Source organism: Ptiloglossa arizonensis, chromosome 11 (genome assembly GCF_051014685.1).
Source record: "Ptiloglossa arizonensis isolate GNS036 chromosome 11, iyPtiAriz1_principal, whole genome shotgun sequence".
Lineage (NCBI taxonomy): Eukaryota > Metazoa > Arthropoda > Insecta > Hymenoptera > Colletidae > Ptiloglossa > Ptiloglossa arizonensis.
The window spans coordinates 3,872,696-3,889,397 of NC_135058.1; the positions used below are offsets into that span (position 1 = coordinate 3,872,696).

General features: G+C 42.4%; 1 protein-coding gene across 1 annotated transcript in view; it reads left to right on the plus strand.

The window, feature by feature from the left end:
* LOC143152703 (protein unc-13 homolog A-like) overlaps positions 1 to 16,702 on the plus strand; it is a 90,691-nt gene that overhangs the window by 18,602 nt on the left and 55,387 nt on the right. Inside the window, exon 2 of the mRNA XM_076323098.1 lies at positions 15,248 to 15,277. Within this exon, the coding sequence (XP_076179213.1) occupies positions 15,248 to 15,277 (30 nt within the window). The remainder of the gene's footprint in view (positions 1 to 15,247; positions 15,278 to 16,702) is intronic.

Here is a 16,702-nt window from a genome sequence, read left to right on the forward strand (position 1 = left end):
CCCTTCCGGCTTCGTTACATGCAGAGCGAACTCGAAAACAAAGGAGCGGAAAATTTGGAAAAAATTTACGCACGCGAGAATAGACAAGACGAGAAGAGCGAGTATAATTAACATTGAAACGTTCTCGCGTTTCGTTGTACGCTCGAAGTCTTTGGATCAAAAATGTTCCGATCGCGCGGCACTCATTTCTTCAAAGTTAAAGGAGAATTAAAGTAACAGAAGAGCATCGAGTTGAATCTGTTACAATTATGCTCCAATCGTGGCAAAAGAATATATTGCGGGGACTCGATGGATCGTAAATTTTACGAAAACGACACGATCCTTAACGATTGTTAAAACGATGAAAGACCGTTTCAAATCCCGCCGTGATTCAAAGTAGTAAAAGTGTCCTTGAACGATGAATTTCGATTAGATCGTAGACAAGAAAATGACAATATTTCTCCCCACTATGGTTGACTCGCAAGCTCGTAATAAATTTTTTCAAATACTACACGCCTCGAAACTCCGCGACATCATTTCGCAAATACAGTTAGCAAAAAACGCGGTTCAATTTCTCCAGTCGAAAGAAGCACGCGAAAAAAGAATTCTCGCGCACGTCGTAGACGATGTTGCGCGTCTACGAATTCGTGGTTCCACGATTCTTATTATTCGCGGCGAGAGTACACGTTCACGTTAATTTTTAACGTCCCTGGAATTTCCCGAGTTTCGTCTGGATTGGTTCTTTTGAAAATCAATGGCTTATCTAGCCAGACCGCGGCCTTTATCTTCCTTCGATATCGCCTCATTAACCTTTCCGTTCGGATCATTTTACTCTTTTTTTTTCGTACACGTAACGGTACACGAATACGCGTATCGAACTGGCGGGGATATTGTGCAGCTGATCGTGCAGAATCGTCCGTACACCGGGCACATGCAAACCGGTCGTAATGCTCGGCGTCATACGGAAAGACGCCGCGTCGTGCCCGTTTCGTAAGGAAACAACGACAAAGCGCCGCTACGCTTACGGACTTGCGTATCTCCTGAATCTAATAAGGGGTGTCTCGCGTACGGGGATTCTCTCGTTTTTTTTTTTTTTTTCTTTTTTTTCGCATCGTCCGTCGTTCTCCGTCCCTTTTCCGCGTTCAGTTTTTTTTTATACAACGAATACGGCCGACACTTGTTCCATCCACGGTGCGCCAGACACTCGTCCCCGTGTTTTCCACCGCGGCGTAGCTGTTTGCGCTTATCACTCGCGGAGTACGCGAATAACATTTCTATTGAAATAGAAACCAGATAGCGAAAACACAGAATGTCGAAACGCGAGAAAGTCGTTCGTTCGTTCGTTCGTTCGTTCGTTCGTTCGTTCGTTCGTTCGTTCGTTCTTTTATTGTCAGACGGATGAAAAATGTTGCTTCGAAGTGGAATTCTTTTGCCGGTAGAATCTCCACCGCGCGCGTGTTTCCATCGCTCTTCGTGCTTCGCGAAGAATTTTTCGTAAGCCCTTTCCGTGTTAGGAACAAGCACTCGAGTGTTCTCAAGCAGTCGCTGCAGCGTCCAATGGACAGAAACACGAAATCCGAAGTCTACGAATCGCGAATACCTTTGAATCGAAGCGTCGATAAACGGGGATACTTTTCAACACTGTGAATTTTTAGTCGGATGGATTTGATTCTTAAAATTGAGTGTGTATTTTATTAAAGTTGATTATTCCGTTTTACTCGATACTTGTAAAGTGTATCGAGTGTTACATTATCCTCGAAATAGGTGAATAATTTTCACGCGATAGGGACAGATATTTCAAATTTATCGATGTCAAATGTTCGCCAAGTTTGAATGTACTTTCGGAGAAAGTGTCAGAGTGTACCTTGTTGGGCGCATATTTTTCTATCGAGTATGAAATTTCGAACGTCCGCCGGTTGTTCCTCGTGTGCGCGCACACACGATGTTGCGCCCCGCGACTTTCTGGAGAAATCGATTCCTGCGCGGGCACGCCGCCGTTCCATGGTATATGTCGCGATAAAAGATTTAAGGGAAATATATAAAATGTATTTATATACCCACAATTACGCGATAAAATCGATAAGATATCGCGTGACATGCATATTCTGCCCTCGTTAATGACACAGGAAATGGAGCACAAAGTGGCTGGTGTCTTCTTTGAAAAGTAATACCTGCGTTCGTTTATAATTTCACCTTGCCGTTACTTCGTTTACGAACGAAAAATACAATCCACTGGCTACGGAGGAGTTCAGTTTTTCTCGACTTAAGAACAATATTCTCCTCGGTACAACATTCTGATTTTATATACCGGGCTGGACGGAAAGTCTCGTTCCTTTCCGGTCCTGAATCGATCTTTTTTTTATCTCGACGAGAACGAACAGCCCACACCGACAATGAGAGAGACGAACAAAGATTCTAGACGCGTTGTTTAATTGCAATCGACGCGAAATAAAAATTAATATATTTTCCATTACGTGTTCGCGCGTTACCAATGGATCGACGAACGATTCCAGAATATGTTCAATTTCGTGTTATTCGAGTAATTTTCAAAAAAAATTTCAATTACCTTTAATTGAAAATAGTGCACACAAGGTCGTGTTCGGACTGATTTTCAACGGGGAGAACCCACCGATCGATGAAAAATACTCTTGTTAAGGTACAATGAGAACCATTGAAATTAAAAATTAAGAAAATAAAAAATTGCAAGCAGTGGGTATAGTTTGATTTTCATCGAGCTAACGCTCTAGACTTCGAACGCCGAGTGTCTTCTTTTCCTTCGAAAAAGGAAAAAGCGAAAAAAAATGTTTCGTCGATCCGAATAGGCGTGCACTCGCGTAAGCAGCGTTTACACGGGCGACGTATTCGCAAAGTTCTCCACGAAGGATCCCGCGGGCCGTGAATTCGAAACAGTTTTTTTCCCCGCCGGTAAATAAAACGAGCGACGCTTCGGTCTGGTGCGGGACCGGGGTGAAAAAAATCCTCCGTTCCCGGTTGATTCTCGCGCGGCTTGGAATCCTCGACGAAGTCACTTTAACATTTTATAACCGGCGAGTTGACTGTTGGGGGGTCGGTTTCGAGCGAGACGCGCGCTGGCCATCGTAGGATCCTCGACGATGGCACGATAAGCCGCGATAACGTATCGGATATACGCGTCGCGTAAATATTGTCTCTAATATGGCGTTGGTTATAAATAACGTTCAGGTTTTTCCGCGGGCCCGCGACGCGATGTTTCCCGTGTGTTCCCGTCGTTGGTTCGCCGCCGGGTCGCGTTTTCATACCATTGAAATGCGCACCACCGGGGGAGAAAAAGTATAGGGTGGAAAGTATCCCATTAGCGTATGCACGCTCGCGTCACACGCTCGCGCGACACGCTCACACGGGCCCAGCGTCCGTGGAAACAGATACAATGCGGTACCCGGTGTGCGACACAATGACGACGAGAACGCCGACAAGAACTTCTCGACTGGTATTCATACGTAGACGCCTATTGTCTCGAGTTGTTCGAAGGTAAAAGACACCACGCGTAACTTCGTGCACGGAGATATACCCGCCGCCGCGTTTTCCATGGAATTTGTCGCTCCTCGACCATCATTTGCCCCTCCGCTTCGGGTGCGCTTGTCTTCGCCCTATCCCTACCCGTCCTTCGTCCCCTGTATACCTAACCCACCCATCGTCATCCTTTCGCGGTCGCGTTTTTTAGTTTACGGACGTTTCGCTTTGTTCGCATTACTCGAAGACAGCTTCCTCGCACGGGATGGCGGTTGAGCTTCTTTGACGCGGCACGGTGAGCGTTTTTACACCTCCTCGTGTGCTCGAGGCGCGGAAGAGGCTCAAAGAACACCGACCACTGGACCTGTGTTTTTCTTATGCCGGTTCTTTCTTTAACGTGCGTCGCGTGCGACTTTCTTTAACGTCGACGATAGTTTTCGTCGAGTACTGAGATCGACGCTTTTCGAAGTTTGGGAGGAAGCTGAGAATATTTTAGAGTCGAGTGTACGATTATCTATGGGATCGATGATTGCTCACGGAGGAAGGTAAGAATATTCTAGAGTCGAGTGTACGATGATCTATGGAATCGATGATTATTCATGGAGGAAGCTAATATTGTAGAGTCGAGTGTACGATTATCTATGGGATCGATGATTACTCATGGAGGAAGCTAATATTGTAGAGTCGAGTGTACGATTATCTATGGGATCGATGATTACTCGCGGAGGAAGCTAAGAATATTCTAGAGTCGAGTGTACGATTGTCGGTGGAATGGATTATTACTCGTGGAGGAAGCTAAGAATATTGTAGAGTCGAGTGTACGATTATCTATGGGATCGATGATTACTCACAGAGGAAGCTAAGAATATTGTAGAGTCGAGTGTACGATTATCTATGGGATCGATGATTACTCACGGAGGAAGCTAAGAATATTGTAGAGTCGAGTAGATAATCGTAAAAAGAATTGCACGGTACGTATCTATACATTGGCTTATATAGCCCTAAAGTTTCAGAATTCTTTTAATTTCCGACTTGTGAATCATTCTTTGTTAGTAATTCGGTTTCTTTAGAATCATACAGAATGTGATCGGTCACTGATATTTGGTTCTGGTATATTGTGGTATATTGTGATATGGTTGGTAGAATTGTCGAATCGTAGAATGTATTTTGATTTTTTTGGTTGTTGTTCAAACTTTGTTCTATTTTTCCTCCAGGATTTTTTTTAAGTACACCCTCTTATAACACGGTGCAAGAATTACGACAGGCCTTTTGTAATATGGTTTCCTTGTAGCACGTGTTGAGTGTATTTATCGACAAAACAGATGCAGAGTAAACTGATTTTTTATGCAATGCGTTTTAAAATTCTTCTCTTAGCATATATCTTAAGTTTGATGTTACGATACAACGGTGGAACGGTACAGGTAATAATTGAAGGTGTTTTTCAAACGGTTTTGCGAGTGAATAATTTAAAACTTCTGTGTCGACGATACAGTACCAATTAAACGTCGAGTAAGATTACTATCGCATTAAATGCACAGAACTTCTTTCAACCTTGATATCTCTCTCATTTTCCAGAACGATCTTCATACTTTTTTTTTTTACCGTTATTAAGCAAATTAGAAGAAAAACCCCCCATGTACACATTACACCAGGGTAATTACATAATTGTGTAAAGGCGAGGTAGTTGGAAAGGCTGCTTTTAAACAGAACTTCGTAGGTAATTGCAGCGACAAAGTGTAAAAAAATTGTGATCCCCTATTGTAAGCTCTCAATTGTTCGTAACAATGTGTATCATTCGTTAAATATATCCAATTATATATAAGACCACAGTTCGAGTCTTATTTTATTTTCGTTCGATTTTTTTCCACTCTACACTATCCAATACCACAAAGAGAAATTTTAAGTGTTAGAATCACGATGCACTTATTGTTTAACCACGTTCATTTCTATACAAATTTTCCCTAACAAGTGATTCATGGTATATCGTAGAATTTAGACGCATATAATATCGATACAAATGTCTGAGAAACAACTTTTATACGCGCGCCTTTAAAAAATCCCCAACTCGTGTCGTGTCATTGAACAACCATTTTCCATCCCCTGTTGCAAACTTCATGAATCATCGAATCTCTTTAAATTTCCTATAGATTCCTCAAAATTAGATCAACTGGCTGCACGCTTGCTTAAATTCTCCGAATTTTTTCAGGTCACCCTATACACGTCGTCTTTGCCTCCCAAAATACGTCGAGCTTCTGTTTCATTTAATAATATTTCAGACTCGATTTAATAGCAGCGAAATTTTTTCCGCGGTTTTCTCGTTGCATATTGGGTTTCAATCGTATCTGGCCGCACGCCAACTTGTATAGATATCAAATGGCGTCATGTACGCGAGCGCAGGTAATTTTAAGTGGCTGAGAGTAATTAATTCGTAAAAGAAAAGGTAATTAAGTGATATGCACCTGTTGGTGGTATCCATGGTCCGCTTGTTGCGAGCTTCGAAAACACATATTTGTGCCAGCGATGTCGAAATGTATGCTCGTTTTAAATTATTATTCCCTATCGCGGTTACCAATATTGTTTTACGAAAACTTCCAGCCGTGTACACGAACTTTTGCACCCCGATACAAACAACGACATCGCCTCCCGGATAAATGTTACGTTCCTAGTTTTACCGATATACGTACCCTTTTACTTCATTGTTCCCGCTCCCGGTACAAATTGGAGCTATCCCGTTGAATTATTGATAAACTAATACGCGGAAGTTTGCTACTATATTAAAAAAAAAAAAAAGAAAACAGAAAAGGGAAGCAAATAATGAACGCGGGAGGCGTAACAATGTTTATATTTAACGGATGAGCTAATTTATATTCCTCCTTGTACGTTTCCAACGGTGGGAGCAGTTTTTATCGAACCGGTGCGTATCTAATGTACGTTACGTGTTGAAGAGCTTACCGAGAGGAAGAAATCAATGCGGGTCGAATGTAACTTCAACGCCCCGGAGTATTTTATGCACTTATGGATTACACCTTCCAGGAATCGTAAAGCTGTTTCGCGTAACCATGCCCTGTTACATAATTAGGGGAATGTGTTGCGCGCGGTTTAGCGAAGCGATTGCGTTAACCGGGAAAAAATTACTATCGAGATGTCCTTTCGTGTCACGGAGTCTTTCACCGAAACGAGCGACTTAATGAAACCATCTACGAATGCATTTACTTACTTTGATCGTTCAATCGCGGTAAAGTCAGTCAACCTAACCTGAATCGAACTCGAGCCTAATCCAGATCCAACACTGTCCGACCCAGACCCGGCGCAGTGTATTTCGCACGTAACCTCAAACCGAACTATCTGTCGTAGCCTAGATTTAACACGGATTAGACGCGAACCTACATAGCTGCGAGAGTAAATAATTTTGTTATATTAAAAAGTATTCACGACTACAGAGATCATTTCAACGCGAACTAAAAGTTACTGGAAGCGACGAATGAGAAATTTATGATCTTACTTCGGACATAACCTCGATTCGAATAGTCCGATACGGATCTAATCTAAACCGGATACAGACCGAATCCAGTTCCAGACACACGAATAAATAATGTTCTGCTATAAAAAAGAGGGAACTCTTTGGGATAAAAAAAAAGAGGTCGATGAATCAGAAACTCGTGATCTTACCTCGGACATAATCTTGATTTAAATTATTTCTTGTGCATCTAATCTGAACCCGTACAGATCCAAACTAGCCCCGGACGCGAGGGTAAATGATTTTCTTCTATAAAAGTAGAAACTGTTCGTGACAAAAATTACCTGGACACGAATTAAAAAACTATGGAGGACGATGCAGATCCAATTAAATCTCAGACACAAGAGTCGTCGATCTAAAAAATTTTCTTCTATATAAAAAAAAAAAAAGAGAACTGGCGAGAAAAATAATTTCGACGCGAGCTAAAAGACACAAAAGACAACGCGACGAATGAACAAATTCGCGTTACGAGCCACGATTCTTTCAAAGTGATACCGTTCCCAGTTTGGAATGCATTAGAGGAGTACTTTTTCGCATGACGGAATAAATACTCTCGATTATCGTCCTACGGCAGTTCGGATTACACGCTCGCCGGTGCGAATGAACGCTGGGCTGCATGTGTAGCATGGTAACTTCGGTGAAGCCATTCTTGTGTATCGCAGTTAACCTTAGGCCAGTTACTCGCTCGTATAGATTCCAGCGCATTGTCTGGCATTTATTAGTACAGGTCATTGCTTTAAGTCTCTCTTGGTTCGTTAGATGACCGTTTGTCCGCCTACAAGTATTTAGTCGCAAGCACAGGGAAGCACGAACCGACGACACGTCAACCGCACCGGCTCGCACGACGAGGTTATACCATACGGGTCGCTTCGTGACCTTTTCATTAGAACCTCATTAAAAAAAGATCATTGACGGAGCTCCACGGATCTATAAGCCCCGATTATTTGCCTATAAACGATAGATACCCGAAGATTTTACAACCCGTCGACCGATATACCCGGTAACTCGTTAAAATTGTAGATTGATATTAAAAAATAGATCGACCGAGTTTTCCAGAGGCTTTAATAACGCGCTCTTAAATCACGCGCCGCGTCTAAAGTACTAAGAGTTCTATCGTTCGATGTATCGTAAATGTGTACGATCAAAGGTAACGGGATAAACATTTCACACAGTTAATGGCATTTGTTCATTTCGCAAACTGTTGGCCAGTATTTGTACACATCCTTTGTATCGTTCTCCAACGATTTGGCTTCATGGTGGATAAAAATTAAAACGTTCTGAAGGATAAAGAATTTTCAAATGTTGCTTCTTCCATGGATTAGACATTACGGAGTAATTCAGTTCGTGACGAAGAATCGATGCGCAAAGAATTGAAAATTGATTGGCAAGTCATCGTTGGAACAAAGGATGTGATCAAGTTTCCTGGCCTAATCGAGCAAATTTACCACTTGATCGTTCTAAATGTCCGAAGGTTTGCCGCGTAACAAAATCGATTTCCACCTGCTATTCATTAATACAAATTGTCCGTCTGTTCGTTTCGTCTGCTTTTGTTCAATTTGTTGTTACCACACGTTCGATCCGTTCCTCTCCGTCTTGCGGTTTCGCCGATCGTTACCCATTGTGGAACGAATCCTTGGTAACGGGTGACGATTTGTGTTAAAAGTGGAGCCCGTTCCTCCGAAGTAACGCGACAGCTATTGTTACGTCATAGAGCAGCGATCGGTGATGTTTCTCGCGACCTACCAGTGTTCTCGGTACAAATTAATGTCGCGAAGGTTAGTTCGGGATTGGATGGTGTGGGACCGCGGTGAAGAAGATGTGACGTAACGGTAGCTTTGCATACACGGTAGGTACCATTTGAATGGGAACACCGAAATATCTCCGTTGTCTGTGGATATGAAACACGAAAGATCCGTCGAGGAAAGAGTTAAACTGTTCGAAAGGTCAAACCCATTCGAGAAAAGAAACGATCAAAAATGTACGTATTAATACGAGAGAAGAAACGATCAGAAATAAACGTATTCCTTCTAATTAATGACCTGTACAGGTTGTTTACTTTTCGTAGCGTAATTAATGTGCCCGTGCTGGCGATTCTTCGCTACGGTTCACCGTTTCCCATTGGTCTGCTTTTACCTAGCCGAGGTGGATGTATTTATACCCGACTTGTACGTTTGCGTCGTTGGACGTGACACGCGTTAGCGTTGTGTCTCCGAACCGAGGCTCTCCGACTATCCCTTCCAAGTATTGTTCCAGGATTCCTGGAAATTAACTCGAGAAGTAATTTATGTCGAAACGTCCCATGGTCAGGTCCTCGTACAGCTGTCCAAGAATCCCGAGTTACGATGTATCGCGGGCAATAAACGTTCTACTTGAGGCGCGAGTTTGATTTGCGAGCCAACAGTCATTTCCATTCGCGTAAGCGTTTCAACGTCCCTCGATTCGTGCAGGATCCATTTACACGTACATCTTCGTTACGATGTTTGCCAACCGACGGGAACAACTACGCTAAAATGATTAATAACGATTCGCCGGGTTGTCTTACGCGCGAATGGACGCGCATTACTTTTCAACGGTCCTTTTCAAAATTTTATGGTCCACGATCTCGTCGAGTCTCCTTCTCGGTTCAGCTCCCGGTTATACAGTAGCGTTGGCTCTGAATTTTGAAGTCCGGTATTGTGCACTTCTTACGTCAACGTAATCTTCTCCAAACACCGAATTTACTTAAAGCGTCGTTTTCGCAGCGTTACCGTCCAATTTAAATTTCTAAAGAGGGGCCACTCGAACATCCCGATTATTCATGATACGAAACGTGGAAATGTTAAATAACAAACTGGGGAACTTTTTTCGAAAGTTGGAGCGCACCCCTTGATACGAAACTTCTGCTCCTCGGATGCATAGCAATTGAAGTCGCACGGGAAAATTTAAACTTTAGAAAAATCACATTTCACGCAAGGTGAATGTCCCTGTCACTGTACTTCTAAAGAGTGTGCTTGTCCAGGGACGCTAACATTTTACCGAGAATACGAGATAATCGAATAAAATATGGATCGCTGTAATCACCGGAGTCCTTGGTTTTGCGAGTAACTCGATGTCGGAATGTTATTCAACTATTTGTATTTGTAACAAAAATTACATTCCTTACGATGTCCTCATTTTCGACCTATTTGTATCTTTTGTCTACCACCTCTCGTCCTCGTTATTATTACTTCTTTTTCATTCTATTTGTTATACGCATCTGTTTCTTTGATGCATACATAATAGAATGACAAACTGTCTGGAATAATAGACGCTACTATATATACTTTTGATCGCAATATTTCAGCTTTTCGATTCCAATTGCCACATCGATATCGTAAAACGAATGAACTGGTCGGTAATGGGGACATTTAAATACCTTACACCGATTAATTATCCCTCTTTTCTCGTATATAGATCCGACGGTGTTTCCAACTCGTTCGTTTTCATTGGTTCACTCGACGATATAGGTTGATCGGGAAAGTGACGAGTATTAGTATACATTATTCACCGGCTGTACTCGCGTTATTGCTTCGATAGGTATAGAAATTCACGCGTACTTGGACTGCTTGACCTAGAGGCCTCTTTGAATCTTATTAAGTCTAATCGGACCGTCTACAGTTCGATAAAACGTGTTGAAACAGCAACGTTGCAATGTCGGGGTACACGCGTAGCACTGTATTACATCTTCGTGTCAAATTTCGTGTTCCAGCCGTCAGAGAGTCAACTCGAATTAACTTCTTTTTTTCTTTTCACGATAAAGGTACATTATTCGTGCACGACATAGTATTTGACCCAGTGAAATATTGACTTTGTTGCTGTAGGAGTGACGCGACACGCACCGGCTCGTGGTTGTTGAAATTTTATAGATCGATCCGTGAAAATGGAATATTTAATATCCGTAGCTAGCGGGAATCGTCAATCTCTGTTCGATTGTACATTGTCGTACTCTTGAAACTATCTGACAAAATGTTCGCAAAAATAGGATACTTTTAACGGTAGCAACATTGGAGTTGGAAGACTTTGGGTCGCGTTCGTTTATCGTTCTTCGTATTCAATTTTTTGCCTCGCTTATAGTTTGTTCTCAACAGGTAGAGAGAGAGGTCTAAGAATTTACCATAAGTCTGCGCCGAGCGTGCGAAATATGAGGTTAGTCGCCTCAAGAATATGAAAGTCAAAATACTTGTTCAGACGGTATTGAAGTGGGGAAAGCATTTTTATTGGGAACGTGATCCTTTATCTGTTCGATGGAAATAGATCGTCGTGGTCGAGTAGCTATTTTAGGAAATGATCCAAGTTTTTCGTGTTTCGAAGTATTTTCTGGTTTGTATTTCAACGATATAAAACGGCGTATAAGCACCGATCAATTTATTTCTATACATCGGTTGTCTTGGACAGTAAGCTCATTTTTGTAAGCATCCCTCGAATCAAATATTATTTTCGTTGAGAACGGAGTAATAAAATTGCACCACGTTTAAAGCGAACGTGTTTGCGAACGTACGAGCAAACGTGTAAAGTAAACGTATTTGCAATTTCGTTTAATAGAAATATCTCCATTGTTCGTCGATCGAGAGAATCGGTTTTAGATTTTTAAGCAACCGCGATTAAATAACCGAGCGTTATTTCGCTCATTTTACGGATAATATGACGTCGTTAGCCCCGACAGTAGGTTGCAAAATTTTGCAAAACTTGGAGCGAACGATCTTTCTTTATACTCGAGTTGCAACTCGGTGTCTCTTTAATGAAAGCTCCGACATGAAAAACCCGTGACAGCTTTCTCAAGATTACTGGAACTATATGCATACCTATGCACATATATACTGGAAACGTGCACGAAACACTTTGTTAAATAGGATATCAAAACTTTCTAAAATGAAAAAAAAAGAAAAGAAAAGGAGACACCTCGAGGAATACAAAGTCGATTAAACGAACGTTTAAAATAAATTGTATCGGGTCACATTCATCGTTGCGTTACTCCCTGCGGACCTTTTAACTTTTTCTTTTTAATAATACTCAAAGTGCGCCGTAAAGCTCGCGGAGATCGCGACAAATACGGACGTTTTCTTTTTTTTTCCCCATCAAACTTGCGACAATTTCAATTTCGAAATATTACGGACGTGTACCGTTTATTCCCTCCGCTTGTGCAAACAAATAATAAATGCACGTAAATTGTAAATCTCGTCGTTTCGCGATTTCTCGGATAACCACGGCTGGTCCCAGAGCTTTGCAACAACCGCTCGTACATACGTTTTCGCGAGATTAGATCGAGGCGGAATCCAACAACGGTTATTGTACGCGAGCAGATTGTTTTCGAATATCTCCACGGGCCGTTGATTTCACGAACGTTAAGACACAAACGATTAATTATCACCGAATTTACGGCGAACGGGTAATAATTATAATTCTCGCGTCGTTGGTTGGATCGATCGGTTCGTTAGCGGGACACAATTTTCTATCGATACGAGAGCAGTCGGTCAAGTGCATTTTATGTGTCGTTACCGATGCTTTCCCCCCGGAAGAAATTGAATTCCCTTCTCGTGTTCGAATAGTTCGATCGGTGTGCGCCCGTGTACGTGTGTGCGGGACTATCTGTCTACGCGTTCGGCGAATGCATATATGGAAGCCGTTTCAAGGCAGGCTCATTGTCGGTGAAGTGTCACACGTGAATTGCGGCGAATTGATTTATTCAGATAGTGGATGTTCAATAGAAAATCGTGGAACCTCGAGATCGAATTCACGAGCACAACGGCTTCAATTTCCGCGCGTATGTCTTCGGCCTCAAGATGCATTTAAGAGCGGTACCCTATTTTTAAACCCGCCCGACACAACCGTGCCTCGATGTAAAAAATCTTATTGGCATTGATTGCTTCTCTATTCGTCGTTACCGGCCGTGGAACCGCACTCGAAACTGCATCGACTATGGGAACGAGTGATTTTCGCGTCGATTTGCATCTCGTGGCCCACGATGCCCATACGAACGTTTCCGAATTCGAAAAGAGATCCGATCGATGATATTATTGGTAATTTCCATGCGTCGGTGTTTACGTCGATCTGTGCGTTCGAACGTTAATTTAGGGATTTGAGAATTATTGCACGGTCTTCGGAGAAAATATTTAAAAGATTAGTATCTTCTGCAGACTATTCTATTATGTAGAAAGAGCAATTTTAGTTTTCTTTTCAAATGATACAATGGGGGAGTATTCTACCATTTTATTATGTACGAAGAGAAATTGTAGTTCTTTCCTGAAAAATATAGTAGGGTTGCATTTTCGCTAGTTGATCGTGTACGAAGTGAAACTTGTACTTCTTTTTTAAAAGTGGGGTTGTGTTTCGCTAGTTTATTACGCGCAAAGTGAAATTGTAGTTCTTCTTGGAAAATTATAGTAACACGATTCTCACGGAGGTGAGAGCACGGAAGGAACGAATATTTTCACGCGCGTTTCAATTTCGAAATACACCTACGTTCCCGTAAGATTGCGTACGTCCGCGTTCAAGATTGTAAGAGCGCATCGTGTACGGTAATATTGTTCTCGGAATCGAATTTCTACTCGAAATGTCACGAATCGTAAACCGTATTCGAGAAAAGTATTCGACGGTACGTGAACAGTGCTCACGTTTCTATTCGATGCATAAATATTCGTAACGGCGAAACATTTTCACGACGAATCTCGTATATCCTTTCGGCACGCTTAACAACTTTGCGCGCGGAACGATGTCAAGAATCAATTTACATTTATTTTGCATTGCACGATTGTATCGTTGTCGGATGAAAATAGATATTAAACGACGCGACATCGTCCCTCGTTCGTTGTACGATCCGTATCGACTTAGAAACGAGCCAGTCTCGATTTTTCGATCGATTCCAGAATATCGTTACCGTCCCGATCAAACGCGAAACATCGAATCGCGGTTAACGACTAGCGGTGGTCGTTGAGTAACGCGGAAATATTTATGTAAACGCAATTACCGGTTCCCTGTCTCTTTTTGATCCACGGCCGGCTCGATCTCGGGCGGAATGAAATTACCCATCAACCCGTTTGCGTTAAGACAAATAAGTGGAATAACCCACTTTCGTTTTAATTATACCGAACGTCCAGATTGCGAGTGTACGTACGCTTTTAATCGAGCCGACGCTTTGGTCTCGTTTCATTTATGGTCGTGCGAGCGCGGGCGTGAGTTTGCGCGCCCGAGCGGATTCGTTTCGAGGTGATTCAACGAAATAAAGCGGTTCGCGAACCGTTCACCCATTGACAATTATTATCCCTGCTCGTTCACTCGATTCGAAGACCGTGTACACTGTGCGTTGACACGCCACGAAGATTGTTAACGCAACGCGTCAATCTTCTACGGAGACTTCTCAGTTACGAGAAAGTGTATTGATGACGAGAAACGTCTTAACACTTAAGACGTTAACGGCCAATCACAAAAGAAAATATATTCTTTAACGTTCCACGATATGAATGTTTTTCTTTTCGTTCGACCTTTTGCTAGACCGTTGGCGACAGGAAGGTACACAGGGAGTAACATTTATTATTTCTGAAAAAGCAGATAAATTGTCCAACAATAACGGCCTATTATGAGAGAGAATATATTCTTTAACATTCCACGATATGAATGTTTTTCTTTTCGTTCGATCTTTTGCTAGACGGTTAACGACAGGAAGGTACATACGAATAGAGAGTAAGATTTATTATTTCTGAAAAAGCAGATAAATTGTCCAACAATAACGGCCTATTATGAGTGAGAATATATTCTTTAACATTCCACGATATAAAGGTTTTTCTTTTCGTTCGATCTTTTGCTAGATCGTTGACGACAGGAAGGTACATAGGGAGTAACATTTATTATTTTTGAAAAAGCAGATAAATTGTCCAACAATGACCTTAACGGCCAATCATGAGTGAGAATGTATACTTTAAGATTCCACGATATGAATGTTCTCCTTTGGTTCGATCTTTTGCTAGACCGTTGACGACAGGAAGTTACACAGAGAGTAACATTTATTATTTCTGAAAAAGTAGATAAATTGTCCAACAATAGAAGAACGTTAAGAAAAGTTCGAGGTTCTACGTTACGAAAAAAATCGCCGAAAATCACTTCTATTTGAAAGAAAAAAGAAAGAAAAAAACCTATCGATACGTTCGCGGTCGTCAATCGGTTAATATTATCCGTCAGCCGGCGTCCCGTTGAGCAAACACCCGAAACGAATCGCGGATCACTGATTTACTCGTCTGGCTTCTGTTGCAGTGAAGAAGGCGCGGTTCGTCTGCGAGGAAGGTTTGTATGCGAAAGGACAGAGGACGAAGAGGACGGATCGATCGAGATCCGGGACGAGGAACGACCGAGCTGCGTCTGACTGTTCCTGGCCGATTCTCAAAGCTTGCACGAGCGGGGCGCAAAAGTCGCGTGCAAACTGTGAGCGATCCGACGTCGTCGTTCGATTGTTCCCAAAATTGGAATCGAACCGATACTTTCATAAAACCGTCATGGGGCGGAGGGGGAGGAGGAACCCTTACTCACGCTCCAGTTCTGAAGTCCGCGCAAAATTTGTTGCACTCCGATTGGAACCGTTCCAAGTTAAAGGCTACCTGACTCCTCAACCGGAATATCGCGATGTTCTGTTCATGCCGAAATAATTTTTCCACGGCGGCGGGCAAGATCGTCGCGACAACGCGACCTTACGTACGCCAAATTTCTCGAAAGGTTCTACGGTTCTACGTTTGTCTCGAAGCACGCGAAGCTGCCTTTTCGTTCGCGCCTCGTTATGCAGATCGGCACGATAGAACGCGACGACGAAGAAATATTTCCAAAACAAATTGAACTGCCACGGTTCGCCGACACCGAGTCGAGTAACGTGTGCTTTTCGCACGCACCGAAATCTTTACGGAACCCGGACCGACGTGGAACCTTGGGCAAATTTTGAAACCGCGCGAAAGTTCGAACACCCTTATTATTGAATTTTATTTCGACGAAGAAACGATTCTGGGGGCGAAAACCTTCGAAGGAAATATATGAGAAAATATCGGTTTGCGCGTGATTGTAAATATTTTTGAAAGTGTGTATGGAGAAACGATTTGGGCCCTCTTCGGTGTAACTGCTCGCGCATGTTATTTAACGAGAATATAGTAAGAAAAGTTTCTTTTGTAATCGGAAAGATCGATTGTAGGGAATTTGAAAAGAAAGAGTGGTGAATGATGCCCCTTGCTGTTTTGTATTATAGTTTTATATTCCGAACTAATTTCATTCCACGTTTGATGCATTTCTGCTTGTTCAAGTTCCCTCTGCTCTGTTCGTTTGCATTCTGTTTCTTTCTTTGTCCGCGTGAAGTTTATCGCGATAAATTGCCGCGCCACGTTTCGAAAAGGGCTCGAGTCCGTAGCGTCGGGAAGTTTACAAACGCACATTTTGTAAACAATCCCCGTCCATTAATAACCCAGTCGCGTCTTCCCGGGGAAATTATTCTCGAGTTCCGTCTTTGCTTTCTCAATTATCACTTAGAAGCGATTACATCGTTAACAAGGACGATTCCCCCCGTTCTTGTAAAACGCTATTTCGTGGAAAACGAAGTGAAAGAAAAAAAAAAGATTTGAATATTCAAGGAATGGTCGGTAACGGGTGATGTATATCTTAAAGCGTTCATTGTGCGCGTCTCGCGCGATTCGTTGATGAAAGCGTTCAAGTTTAACCGCTCGGCTCTGAATG